We start from the raw sequence: 14,926 nt of genomic DNA on the forward strand, positions 1-14,926 counted from the left end.
TGCGTTTTAATGGATTAAAAGAAAAACGGTAATCGCTCAGAAGTCCAGTCCTTTAAGTGTTTTCCCATCCTAAAGATAAAGACAACTGCTGAGCTACATCACGATTCCTCAGACCTTAAACTACTGGCCTCTCTCCCCACAGGTCCCATCCATCGCAGCACTGATCTGCTTACACTGAAAACCAATGCACTGTATGGAAAAGCTTTTACCTCAATTAATGTAAAAATTCCCAAAACTAAATAGGATTTCCAGTAACACTTTATGATTGCTTTCGTTAAAGAAGGCTCCCGTGCGTCTTTCTCGGCTTTTAAAACTTCTTGATCCCAGTACCTGCAGTGGAAAACAAAGCACAGTGGAGAACAGGGAGCCCATCTCAGGTAAAACGGGCCCAGGGGGTGGGAGGCGGAGAGGGAAGAGAAGCATTTACTGCAGGGCGCATCGTGGCTCTTCCTACAAATGCTGGCTAACAGCTTGCAGGGCTCCTGAAAGATAAGCAGGGCCAACTCCAAAGCACCAGAAAAACCTTGAGGGAAGGAGTCCTGGGAGACAAGATGCTGCCAAGCTTTGCTGGATTCACAGGGCCATGAGCCGCCCCAGAGGGCAGATGACCTCCTCTGGCCACACCGCCTCCAGGGACCGAGCTCTGCATCCAGGCCCTTTGCTGCCAGCTCCCTCCCATTCCACAAAATGCACTGGAAACACAGTGTAGGCCGCCCGGGGCCAGCCTGAGAGGGTGACCTGGCAGTGTTAGGGGAAGAAGGACCCAGAGGAAAGCAAACCCAGTTGAAACCATTCACTAGCCACATGGAGAATCTCGTTCTTCCTTCCCCTTCTCCTGACTGCTGGCCGGCTGCTTACCCTTGTAACTCTTCTCCAAGGTGCTTAGAGCGATCTTCTGGAAGCACTGAGTACATGTCATCTTCTTCTAGTCTCCGTTTGTGACCAATTTTAAACAAGGGGTTTAGCCACCTGTTAAAAGTAAAAGAAAAGTAAAGTGACACATATCCAAATTACACATCTCTAATTAGAATCCTATATTCATGGGCTTTGTGTAAAAAAAAAAAAGGTCTACCTTTTAAATATGTACAGATATGAGGGGGAATTAGACGGGTTTACACACACACACACACACACACACACACACACACAAGTATTTAATATACTCCCTGACTCTATTAACTGAGATGTCCTGGAAGCAATGACACACCAGGAGCAAAGAATTCCAGCTCCCAGATCTTATTTTTGTTTTTACTATACACAATTTTTCTTTTGATGAGAGCTTTTAAGGTCTACTCTCTCAACAGTTTTCAAAATGCAATACAGAGGGAGGGTATAGCTCAGTGGTAGAGTGCATGCCCGGCCAGACAAGGTCCTGGGTTCAATTCCCAGTACCTCTGTTTAAAAAAACAAATAAACCTAAAATTACCTCCCCTGTCATTAAAAAAAAGAATGCAATACAGTACGATTAGCTATAGTCACCACGCTGGACATCACATCCCCATGACTTACTTATTTAATAACTGGAAGTTTGTGCCTTTCGGCCCCCTTCACCCAGATCTTGACTTTTTAATATCCTTCTTCCCCAAAAGGAAGCATGGCTGTTGAAGCAATGGCTGATTCCATGGTTGGGGCAGTGTGTGTAAGCACCTGACAATTAGCTTATTTGATTGTAAGTGCCTGACATTAAGCTTCTGAGACATCCACTTCAAAGACATCCATCCAGAATAAATACAGGCCAGCTACACAGCTAGATAAAGAGTCCGCAACATGGATGGACTTGGAGGGCACTGTGCTAAATGAGATAAGTCAGAGAAAGGCAAGTACTGTGCAATGTCACTTATATGTGGAATCTCAAAAATACAACAAACTAGTGTACAGATATGACATAACAACATACAACATAACAACAACATAACAAAAACAACAACAACAAAAAAGCAGATTCACAGACATAGAACAAACTAGTGGTTACCAGTGGGTGGGGACAGGAGGGAAGTGAGGGCAGTCCAGGGGGTGAGGAGTGGGAGGTACAAACTACTGCGTGTAGGACAGGCTCGAGGATGTGTTATACAACATGGGGGAGGTAGCCAATATTTTGTATTGACTGCAAATGGAGAATAACATTTTAAAACTGTACTAAATTTTTTTTAATTCTGAGTACACGTACACACACACAAACACACACACACAAGCAGATGTGCTTTTTACCCACTGTCCCTCAGGAGACTAACAGAAAAGATGGGCAATTAGGTCTTCTGACAACAAAGTCTTTTAGTGAATTACTAACAGAAAATAATCATATTAAAAAAAAATAAATGAGTCAGGCCACCCCACCCATGAAGTTCCCTTTTAGGAAGCTCCGGTAGACCTGATAAGTGACCATCTCACTGAACGCTTGCTTCTCCTATCCTGCACTTTAATTCCTGCTCTTATGTGTTAAGTTAACCAAAAGAGAGTGAACCTGGGAAACTCCAGAAACCCCACCCACAACCCCAAAAAGATACAATCCCCAGCACTCTTTCTCCTTCTGCCCAGGACCTCGCTGTGTGGCCCCAGGGGTGCCCTCTACCCTCCAGAGAGGCATCTCACAATCATAACCAACACAAGGGCCGGTCCAGCCACAACACTGGCTCCAACGGGAATGGGGGACAGGGGGAGCTGTATAGCTCAAGTGGTAGAGCATGTGCTTAGCATGCACAAGGTCCTGGGTTCACTCCCCAGTACCTCCTTTAAAAATAAATAAACCTAGATACCTCCCCCACCAAAGAATAAAAAATTTTTAAAAAGTTAATACAAAGGGGAAGATCACTGGGGGCTGCTATAACTGACAGAATTTAGTGCGTTACCCTGAGGCTCTCACAGATTGCTTGAAGTTTATCAGTCCATGGGAAATAAACATCGGTGCATTTTGGTTAACTTAGAAGATATGTCATCTCATGCAGCTTGCAAAGCCGAGCTTTGTGCCCCAGTACAAGCATCACTGATGTGAGTACCTACATATCTGCAGTAGCCCCAACCTGATTTTCCAGTCACTTATCCCTCTATCCCCCTTTTTCACAGCCATCCTATGGCACAGTGAACACACATTGACACTACTACCTTTATCCCCCAGCACTATCTCCCCAGAAGGTCTTCATCCTTTTTAATACTTTGTTTTTTTAGTGCCATAATAGGTTCGCAGCAACACTGCACAGAAAGTCAAGAGTTCCCACGTACCCCTTCCCCCCAAATACACACAGCCTTCCCCCTTACCACCATCCCCCAGAGTGGTACATTTGCTGCAACTGATAAATCCACCCTGACACATTATTATCACCAAAGTTCACAGTTTACATTAGGCTTCACTCCTGGGACTGTACATCCATGGGTTTTGACAGATATCCATCATTATTGCATCACAGAGTCGTTTCACCACCATGAAAATCCTCCATGTTCCACCTGCTCATCCTTCCCTCCCTCTAATCCCTGTCAACCACTGATCTTTTCACTGTCTCCATAGTTCCACCTTTCCAGGATGTCATATAATTGGAATCACATACTATGTAGCCTCTTCAGACTGGCTCCTTTCACTGAATAATATGCATTTAAGGTCCCTCCGTGTCTTTTCATAGCTTGATAGCTCATTTTTTTTCCTTTTTAGTATTGAACAATATTCCATTGTATGGACGGACCACAGTTCATTTATTCATCCACGAATGAAAAAACATCTTTGTTGCTTCCAAGCTTTGGTAATTACGAATAAAGCTGCTATAAGCATCCGCGTGGAGGGTATTGTGTGGACGTCAAGTTTTCTGCTCCTTTGGGTAAATGCCAAGGAGAGGAACTGCTGGAATCAGATAATAAGAGTATGTTCAGTTTCGTGAGAAACTGCCAGACTGTCTCTCGAAGTAGCTGGGCCATTTTGCACTCCCACCAGCAATAAGTGTTCCTGTTGCCCCTATTTTTAAATTTGACTTAATCAATACCTGCTTCAGTTCTAGCCCCTTCATAGAGTCCTCTCTGACCTCTCTCCAGCAAACCTCTCCTTCCCTGGACCCATGGGCAGCTTCTGCAGCACTTATCAAAAATCCTTGGTACATATCCTCTCATACCAGAAGTCACTCACTGGACGCCCACACACAAGATCCCTACAACAAACATGTAATAATAACGGTGCACATTATCTTAAAAAATAATACCTGTGTTAAAAAAATAAAAATTAAAAATAATCGCTAAAAGAAGGAAATTTCCCATAAAAATCCAGATTCCCAAATGCTCTTGAACACTCAGAAGGTCCACCCACACTACATACACGTTTCCCCTGGTATTTTCTATTCTACTCTGATATTTGCTGTTCTATCCTACTCCATTAAAAAAAAAAATGCAGGTCATGGTATACCATGATGATAGCATTATTCACAGCAGCCAAAAAGTGGAAGCGGCCCAAGTAACCAATGAATGGATAAACGAAGTGTGGTATCCGTGTACAATGAAGTATTATTCAGCCTTAAAAAGGAAATTCTGACACCTGCTACAACATGGATGAACCCTGAGGATAGACAAATACCATATGATTCAACTTATGTGATGTATCCAGAAGAGTCAAAAACCTAGAGACAGAAAGTAAAATGGTGACCACCAGAGGATGGGGAAATGGGGGGACAGGGAATTGTAGTAATGGGTACAGAGTTTCAGTTTCCCCAAGAATTCTGTGCGTGGTATTGATGGTTGCCCAGGGGTATAATGCCACTCAAGCCACTTGACTGTACACTTAAAAATGGTTAAGATGGTAAACGTTGTGTTACATGTAATTTACCACATTTCTTAAAATAATTTTTAAAGAATTATTTTAAATTATTTTTAAAAAGAAACACCTGTTGTAATGACCCACTAATGGGCTGAGGTCTTATGTTTTAAAAGCACTGGTGTAGCTTAGCACTTAGCACTATTATCACAGACCAGGCTCACGCGACGGCAGGACGGTGTCCCATAGAGTTTGCACCCTCCTTGAGCAGCTCGGTTCCCAGGACACTGTGAAGGTGAGGGAACACCTGAGGTCTCTTCTGAGGAAGGCTTCCTCCTTCCACAGCTCACACTTGGCCGCCACTCCTGAGTCTCTTGTTTCCCATAAAGTGAGAAGGAAGTGACATGTCAAACATCCAGTACAATCTGTTCCCTCTGCTGTAAAGGCCAAATGCCCCGCAGAGCCGTGTGCCTGAGTGAGGGTGCCCACACTGCAGGGAGGACTCAAAGGGGCCCTGGGAGCACACAGAGCCACAGAAACAGCGGCACATCGTCCTGCAAGTTTTAGTAAACTGTACAGCTTTTTAAAAAAAAACAAAAACAAGTCAACACTGAACAAACAGAAAAATTGGCAAAGACCTGTGGTGCTTGCAGGCAGTTGCTTCAGCTGACACTTCTACACTCCCTAGGGGCCCCCTTCACCCCTCTCACTCAAGGGCCTCGGGGAACAGAGCTGGAGAAGCAGTGGCGTCACAGCTATACTTTCTCAATATCAAGTGGGCACAGTTTTCCAATAACAGTGCCCCGTGAAGGGTTTGTTATTTTGACCCCCCTCCAACCCTCCGCCCAAAGGCGTGTTCTCCATGCAGCCTCTGGACCCACTGCGGGCCACCCAGGCCCCACTCCCCACTCCTGCACCTCCACCAAAACCAGGCCACTAGCATCCCTCTACACCCCCAATATGGCCCCTTTCCCCAGCCTCCCATCAAACTCCCTGGAACTCTCTCTGTGACTAGCAGACACCCCCCTACCCTCAGCTCCCTGCTCTCAGCAGAGGCCTGGCTGGCCCCTGGGGACATGACCTCCCTGTAGCCTCTGGGTGGCCCTCCCGTTTCCAATTCCATTTTCTGGCCCCATGCCTCACCTACCTCTGACACCTATGAAGGCCAGGGCCCAGGCTACCTTCCAGAAAATTCTGTCACTGCCTATTATTCTTCAGCAACTTTAGCTGCTGGGTCTGGCTTCCCCTTGACCCCAACTCCCAGCATCAGTCCAAGTCACTTCCACACCCGACAGAAACCCCAGCTGCTCACTCTCTTGTTTTCATCTCTTCTGGGACCTATTTCTATCTTCCATTAAACATATAAGGATGGGCTTTCAGACCCCCTACAATGCCCACTGATGGTGTGACCTTGCACCTGAGACCCTCTGATTTACTCTGCAGGCCACTGACTTGAGCGGAGCCCCCCCACCTTTCCCAGGGGGATACCTCTCCATCTCCTGTGCCCTCAAATACCACCTAAACTCTACAGCCAGGCTACTCCTCCAAACTCCAGACACCTACAGTTATGTTTCTTTTTTTTTTTTTTCAGTTATGTTTCTTCTTGTCATTTCCTCCCAAATGTCTAAGAGGCATCTCCATTCTAATGTCCAAAAGGGACCACCTGCTTTCCCGCCAAAACTGCTTGTCCCCATCTCTGTGAAGGTGAACCTCACAGAGCCCACTGCTCAGACCAGAAACCTGTCACCCTTGATGCCTCCCTTCCCCTTACCCACCCAGCCAACCCATCACCCAGGCCCCCAGCTGCTACCCCCAAAACGCAGCCTGACCCCAACCTCTTCTTGGCAGCTCTGCTCCCCCTAGTGAGGCCGAAGTCACCAGCGGTTCTCAGAGCTGCAGGAGCCTGCTGACTGACCTGCCCGCCTCCACTGGGCTTCCCCGTGATCTTTTATGAGAAGCCAGAAATGATGTCTTCAAAGTACAAGACCGTGCTGTTCTGCACTAGAATTACACCTACACACCTGATGGAGTGTCGTGCGTGCCGGGGGCCCCCTGCTCCCCAACCCATCTCCAGCCCCGCTGTCCTGCTGTGGTCCCGAGAGCTTGCCCCGCTCCTGACTGCTGTCCCTTTGCCAGGAACAGAACCTCCGGCTCATTCTCCCCCATGATTGGACCTTTTCTCTTCCAGGTCTCAAGCTAATCATCGCCTCCCAAGGTCTAGACTGCTTTGTCCAGAATAAAGCAAATCCCGATTCTCTCATTCCTTCTTCCAACTTTTCTTCACCCATTTACGACAATCTGTTTGTTGAGAGAAAAGAATAAATCACTGATTTCTTTTCTCCCTCTCCTCTCGAACAAGAGCTCCATGAGGGCAGGACCCAGTCCTTCCGTGGTGGTTCACTGGGCTTGGCACATAGCATGTCACTCAAAACTCTGCTGATGAGGTAAACGTGTGACTCGCTGGTGGAGAAGCAGCAGCAGAGAACGCTCACTTTCACAACCCTCCCTACGTGTCTCTATGAGGAGAAGGGAATGTGTGGGTCAGCCAGGGTCAGTCAATCATTCAACAAGTGCCCTCATGCACTCAAGTCACTCATTTATTGTTGAAAGAATAACGCATTTTAAAAGCACTTTCAAGGCGGCAAATTATTAATCATCGGTTAGTTTTTCCTGGAGATTCTGCCAGCCCTGATGACAAGAGGCTCCTGGAGCCAAGCCTGGGCAAGGTTCATGGGGCAGGCACATAGGGGATTAGGGTGATCTGGGTCAGGGAGTCCAGGAGCAGGGACTGGGGTGAAGGACTAGTGAGAGGCATGCAGACAGATCTCACAGAGAGACCTACCCTAAGGCAGAACCTCGCAGGCTCAGCACGTTTCAGGCTGTGTGCTTCTTGGTTAGAGGGAGATCTCCCCTGCTTTGTAACAGAGTGACCAGCACCCCTGGATTCTCTCCTCAGGATACCAGGAGCATCTCCCCATCCGAAGCTGTGACACCCAAAAATGTCTTCAGACATTGCCTGGGGAGCAAAATCTCCTGAATCAAAACCACTGCCCCACTCTTTTCTTTCTGGAAAAGCTTTACCTCAAAGATTGCTCAGAGAGTAGCCACGGGGCAGTGGCAGCAGTCCCTTAGCCACCAAAGTAAGGCGAAGGGATCAATTGCCCAGTCCACCCATCTTCAGCACATCACAGGTTCTCAAACTGTGGTCCCCAGAGCAGCAAAATTTGCATCCCCTAACTCGTCAGAAATGCAAATCCTCAGGCCCTACCCGACCTATGAACCAAACTCTGAGAGTGGGTCCCAGCAATCAGTCTGGAACCAGGTCTTCCAGGTGATGCTGATGGCAGCGCAGGTTTGAGAACCTACCATAGAGTGTACCTTGGCATGCCTGGTCTGGTATTTACACCCATGGTCCCAACCCTGGGTAAGTCAAAATCCCCAGCTCAGAATGGGGAGTTTTAAAATAAAGACCGACAGGTATCTGGAGTCCCATCCCAAATGAATGCATCTGACTGAGTCAAGATGGAACCCAGCTGGTGGCCTTTTTAACACCCCCTGCACAACTCTGGTCATCAGCCAGGCCTGGGAACCATTAGCCTTGAGGGAGGCTAGGGAGGATTTCCAGGAAGAGACAAAGCTTGAGTCAAGTCCAGGAGAGTCACTTTGTTCACGGAGAAGACAAGGAGGAAGAGGAGAGAAACCTTCCAGAAAAATTAAACCAGACTGCAAAGACATACTGCCTGGGGACAGCAGGTTCAAAACTGCAGGGGTTTCTGTGCTAAGGAGGGAACCAAAGGGCCTATATTCCAAACTTAAGAATTTGGACTTTATCCTGAAGGTGAAAGGGAACTAGTGCAAGTTTTTAAGCCACTCTGTAGGTGACAGACTGAAGAAGGCAAGGAAACCAGTCAGGAATTGGTTGAAAGACACAATAAGAAGGTATGACCAATACAATTAACCATGTTCCTACATTTCAAGTACACTAGATCCAATTCAATCTCCAGCCTTACTCCCCCCTCCAGTAACACTCATCTCACCTCCCTCTGCTTGGTCCTAACCCTGGAACTCCTCCACTCTACCATAAAGATAACTGAAGTGAATCAGAAATCAGAGTTTAAAATTCAACTTCCTATTACTAATTTACTCTAGAAAGCCAAAACAAGAAAAAACATTGCAACTTAAAGTCTTCCTTTAAAAAATTTTTAATTGCTATTTAATATGAACTGAATTTGTAACTCTATATCAGATTTATTCTTAAATTCCTTTATTAGCATAAGCGTTATATTAAAAATTCCATAATTTACATTTTCTACACTAAATATATTAAAAACTATATCCATGAGCAATTTTGCTTACCAGCAAAACATATCAAAAATACCAAAAGTAATACTACCAACTAAGAATTGTAAGATGTAAAATATACAAACCAAAAAAAAAAGAAAAATCAACTGCATCACTATATCCTAATGACACTGTAAGTTTTCAGTTGAAAACTTACTTAAGCTATTACGTTCAAAGAATGTGAGGTTAAAAAGGTGTTTTGTTTTGTTTTGTTTAATTCAGTAATTAACTTTAGAATGGACAAACCTGGCAAACACCATCCTAACCAAGTGATAAAAGTTACCATCGTGAGTAACGAGACAAGTGGTCATTGGGTGATTCACTGAATTCCTGCTATGATGAAACATAGAGTAATGATGCACATATTCTTCAAAACTATCCAGGACATGAGACACTGTGGAGCCATTCTATATTAAAGGACATTGAAGAGATACGACAACTAAATACAACACATGATCCTGGGCCTAAAACAGCAATGCAGGAAAACTGGTTACACAGTCTGAGGATTAGATAGAAGTGTGTTAATGATAATTTATGATTTTTGATGGGTATACAATGATTATGCAGGTAAGTGTCCTTGTTTTTAGGAAATATATGCTGAAATGTCTAGGGGTAATGGAGCATGTCTACAAGCCTCAAACTTCCAAATACTTCAGATAAAAAAGGAATAATATGCATGAATAGAGAAAATGGCAAATATGGTAGGATCGAATATTAGGGAATCTGAGTGAAGGGCATAGAGGAGTTCTGTGACTGTTACAACACTTATGTCAATTTGAAATTATTTCAAATAAAAAGTTAAAAGAAATGACCAGATTTTGAAAACATTTCAAAGACAATCAAAACTCTACAGTATTGGTTTAAAAGTAGTATCTACACACACACACACACACACACACACGCACGCACACACAAGGAAAATCGCATAAACAGAGACAAAGTATAAAAATAAAATCTTATCAAGGTAAAATACAAAAATAAAGACAAGGAGAGAATCTTAACAGCAACAGGAGAAAAGCCACTTGTTACATAAGAGGGAAACTCCATAAGGCTATCCGCAGTTCTTTCAGCAGAACTTTGCAGGTTAGAAGAGACTGGCATGATATATTCAAAGTGCTGAAAGGAAAAACCAAGAATGCTCTACCTGCATAAGTCCTTCAGAAGTGAAGGAGACAAAGAGTTTTTCAAACACACAAAAGCCAAAAGATTTCATCACTACTGTACCAGCCTTACAAAGAAACGATGAAGGGAGTTCTTCAGGCTGAAATGGATGCTAATTAGTAACAGGAAAACATGAAAGTATAAAACCCACTGGAAAAGGTAAATATATAGTTAAATTCAGAACACTCAACTTTATAATGCTGATGGGTAAATCATATAATTACGGTATGAAGGTTGAAAGACAAAAGTACTAAAAATAACTAACAACAAAAACTTACTAAAACTTGCTAATATATACAATGTAAAATGATGTAAATTGTGATATCAGAAACATAAAATGTGAGAGTGTAAAAAGATAGAGCTTCTCTAAGTGTTTGGAGTTAAGTTATCAGCTTAAAATAGACTGTTTTAAATATGTATGATGTAAGGTTCAAGACCTTTTGTTTATTGACCACAACACAAAAGCTTGTGGTAGATAAAAGGTAAAGGAATCAAAGCATGCTACTACAGAAAAGAATCAAATCACAAAGAAAGCAAAAGAAAGGAACAAAGCAGAAACAACCAAAAAACAATTAACAAAATGGCAAAATTCCATATTTATAATTACTTTAAATGTATATAGAACAAATTCTCCAATCAAAAGACACAGAGTGGTTGGATGGATAAAAAACAAGACCAACCCATATGTTGTCCGTAAGAGATTCACACCAGTTTTATAAGGACACACACAAACTGAAAGTGAAGGTATGGAAAAAAGATACTCCATGCCTACGGAAACCAAAAGAATGCAGCGGGAGCAATACTTACATCAAAAATCAAACAGACAAATAAACAAAAGCACTTCCAGCCAGACTATAATAAGAGACAAAGGAAGTCATTATATAATGATAAAGGGGTCAATTCATCAAAAGAATATAACTAAGTATTTATGCACAACCAATCTACAGAAATCAGTGTCAATTCTATACACTTATAATGAACTATGAGAAAGAAATATTAAGAAAACAATCCCATTTACAATTGCATCAAAAAAACAAACTACTTAGGAATACATTTAACCCAAGGAAATCAATGACCTGTACACTGTTAGACACCAAAGAAGGAAATTGAAGACACAAATAAATGGAAAATTTTCCATCCTCATGGATACAAAGAATTAATATTTTTTAAATATCCATACTACTCAAAGCAATCTACAGATTCAGTTCAATGCAATCCTTATCAAAATTCCAACTGCATATTTCAGAGAACTAGAATAAATGTTTCTAAAATGTGTATGTAACCACAAAAGGTCCCAAATAGCCACAGCAATCCTGAGAAAGAACAACAAAGCTGGAGGCATCACATTCTCTGATTTTAAACTATACTACAAGGCTATAGTAATTAAGACAGTACGGCACTGGCATTAAAAACACAGAGATCAACCTAACAGAACTAAGAGCCCAGAAATAGACCCACACATATAGAGACAGTTAATTTACGACAAAGGAGCCAAGAACATACAATGAAGAAAGGACAGTCTCTTCAATAGTGATGGGAAAACTGCAGTCATATGCAAAAGAATGAAATTAGAGCATTATCTTACACCAGGGACAAAAGTTAACTCAAAATGGAATAAAGATTTCAATTTAAGACCTGAAACCATGAAACTCCTAGAAAATGTAGCTAGTAACCTCCTTGACATCAATCTTAGCAATATTCTTGTTGCTAAGATCCAAAGGCAAGAGAAACAAAAGCAAAAATGAACAGGTGCGACTAAAAAGCTTCTGCACAGCAAAGCAATCCATCGCCAAAATGAAAAGGAAACCTACTGAATATGAGAAGGTATTTGCAAATCACATATCCAACAAGGGGTTAATATGTAATGTAAAGAAATCACACAACTTAACCAGAAAAAAAACTTGATTAAAAAGTAGGCAGTGGACATCATTCAAAAATCAACAAATGACAAGTGCTGGAGAGGCTGTAGAGAAAAGGGAACCCTCCTACATTGCTGGTGGGAATGCAGTTTGGTACAGCCACTGTGGAAAACAGTATGGAGATTCCTCAGAAGATGAGGAATAGACTTACCATATGACCCAGGAATCCCGCTCCTGGGCATGTACCAGAAGGAACCCTATTTCAAAATGACACCTGCACCCCCATGTTCATAGCAGCACTATTTACAATAGCCAAGACATGGAAACAGCCTAAATGTCCATTAACAGAGGACTGGATAAAGATGTAGTATATTTATACAATGGAATACTATTCAGCCATAAAAACCGACAACATAACGCCATTTGCAGCAACATGGATGTTCCTGGAGAATGTCATTCTAAGTGAAGTAAGCCAGAAAGAGAAAGAAAAATACCATATGAGATCACTTATATGTGGAATCTTAAAAAAAAAAAAAAGCATAAATACAAAACAGAAATAGTCATAGACATAGAATACAAACTTGTGGTTGCCAAGGGGGCGGGGGGGTGGGAAGGGACAGATTGGAATTCAAAATGCAGACTAGATAAACAAGAGTATACTGTATAGCACAAGAAAATATATACAAGATCGTATGGTAGGTCACAGAGAAAAAAATGTGACAATGAATATATATATGTTCATGTATAACTGAAAAATTGTGCTCTACACTGGAATTTGACACAACATTGTAAAATGATTATAACTCAATAGAAAATGTTAAAAAAAAAAAAGTAGGCAGTGGATCTGAATAGATACTTTTCCAAAGGAGACATAAAGATGGCCAATAGACACATGAAAAGGTGTTCAACATCACCAGTCATTAGGGAAATACAAACCAAAACCACACTGAGTTACCATCTCACACTGGTTAGAATGGCTATCATCAAAGACAGGAAACAAATGGAGAGGGGGTGGAGAAAAGGGAACCCTCACACACTGTTGATGGGAATGTAAATTGGTACAGCCACTGTGGAAAACAATATGAAGATTACTCAAAAAGTTAAAAACAGAACTACCATACAGTGGTCCAGCAATTGTACTTCTGGTAGTAGTTTCATTTCAAAGGACATGAAATCTGTATCTCAGAGAGATACTTGTACTCCCATGTTCACTGCACAATAGTCAAGGTAAAGAAACAACCTACATGTTCATCAACAAATACATGGATAAAGAGAATGTGATATGTATATGTACACACACACACACACACATACATATACACAAAATGGAATATTCTATAGTCTTAAAAGAGAAGGAAAACCTGTCATTTGTGACAACATGGATGAACCTGGAGAGCATTATGCTTTTTTTGTGAAATAAGATAAACACTGCATGGTATCATTTACATATAAAATCTTTTAAAAAAAAAAAAAGGCAAACTTATAGAAACAGAAGAAAAGTGGTTGTGGTGGAGGGAGGGGGGACAGAGGCACGGATGAAAAGAGAGAGGTTGGTTAGAGGGTAGGTACATACTTTCAGCTCTAAGATGAGTAAGGTCTGAGAATCTAATATAAATCAGGGTGACTATAGTTGATAAAACTATATTGTTTAATTGGTATTTACTAAAATAGACCTTAAATGTTTTCATACACACACACACACCCCCCAAAAAAGGATGACCATGAAGTGATGGATGTATTAATTAACTCAATGGGAGGAATCTTTCCACAATGTACACACAAATTCATTACATTCCATTACACTGTGAACTTAAAAATATCTTACAATTTTGTCAATATACCTCAAAGCTGGAAAGGTAGGGGAAAAAAACTTTGGCTGGTACTTGTCCTCATTCCTCTAAATCACGGAATTTCCCAAGTTACCTAAGTGTGGGCCCTGACTGTTTATGCTAACATGGTGACTCATGGTTGGGCCCTAGAAAGGTTATGCTAACAAATGACTCAGGATGGGGACTAGACACAGGAGAAAGATCAAACTTTGAATTAAAAGGTTGGGCCTTTTGAGTCACATGCTATCAGCCTGACCACCATAGAGGGATCTGGAGGTGAGATCAGTCACATGGCCAATGGTCAAACTGATGATGCCTATATAATGAAACCCCAGTACAAACTCTGGACACCAAAGCTTGGGGAAGATTTCCTGGTTGGCATACTCTTGAGTATTATCACACACTGATGTGCTATGAGGGTGAAATGTCCTGCCTCCTCAGGGACAAGAGAAAGAAGCTTAGAGTTTTGAGATCCTCCCAGAACTCACCCTGTGTGACTCTCTCCCTTTGGTTCCACTTTGTATCTGTCATAATAAAACAGCAATTGTGTTCTAACAAGTAATTAAACTGGAAGGGGTGGTGGGAACCCCTGAATTTACTGCAGCCAGTTGGTCAGAAGTGAGGGTGGCCATTAGGACCGCTGGTTGGAGCTAGTGTCTGAAGGGGAGGGCAGCCTTGTGGAGGACCATGCCCTTCACTCGCTTGTGAGGTCTGGGTCAACTCCAGGGAGTTGGTGCAAGGGGGACTCTTCCCTAGAGCTTAAGACCCCACATCATCAGCTCTTATCTCAGGACACCACCTGCTTAGCTTCTGCTGGCCGTGAGGTCCCACACCAACTGGCGCCTCTGCTTTAAACACCTGTTTCTCCCACAACCTCAGTTAACAGAGTCCTAGACCTGGCGCCCACCAGCCCACTGCTGTCACTATGAAGAACCCCTCTGCCAGCACTGAAGGAAGACACTAGGGATGTTTTAAGAGCTCCCTCCTCTTGCCTTGTGGCCACACACTCTAAT

The 14,926-nt window shown here is 42.6% G+C and overlaps 1 protein-coding gene across 1 annotated transcript in view; it reads right to left on the reverse strand.

The window, feature by feature from the left end:
- ABCC4 (ATP binding cassette subfamily C member 4 (PEL blood group)) overlaps positions 1 to 14,926 on the reverse strand; it is a 189,797-nt gene that overhangs the window by 150,392 nt on the left and 24,479 nt on the right. The window contains exons 2-3 of the mRNA XM_006211005.4: positions 859 to 969; positions 210 to 330 (exon numbers count right to left, since the gene is read on the reverse strand). Of these exons, the coding sequence (XP_006211067.1) occupies positions 210 to 330; positions 859 to 969 (232 nt within the window). The remainder of the gene's footprint in view (positions 1 to 209; positions 331 to 858; positions 970 to 14,926) is intronic.

The sequence above is a fragment of the Vicugna pacos genome, chromosome 14, assembly GCF_048564905.1.
Source record: "Vicugna pacos chromosome 14, VicPac4, whole genome shotgun sequence".
Classification (NCBI taxonomy): Eukaryota; Metazoa; Chordata; class Mammalia; order Artiodactyla; family Camelidae; genus Vicugna; species Vicugna pacos.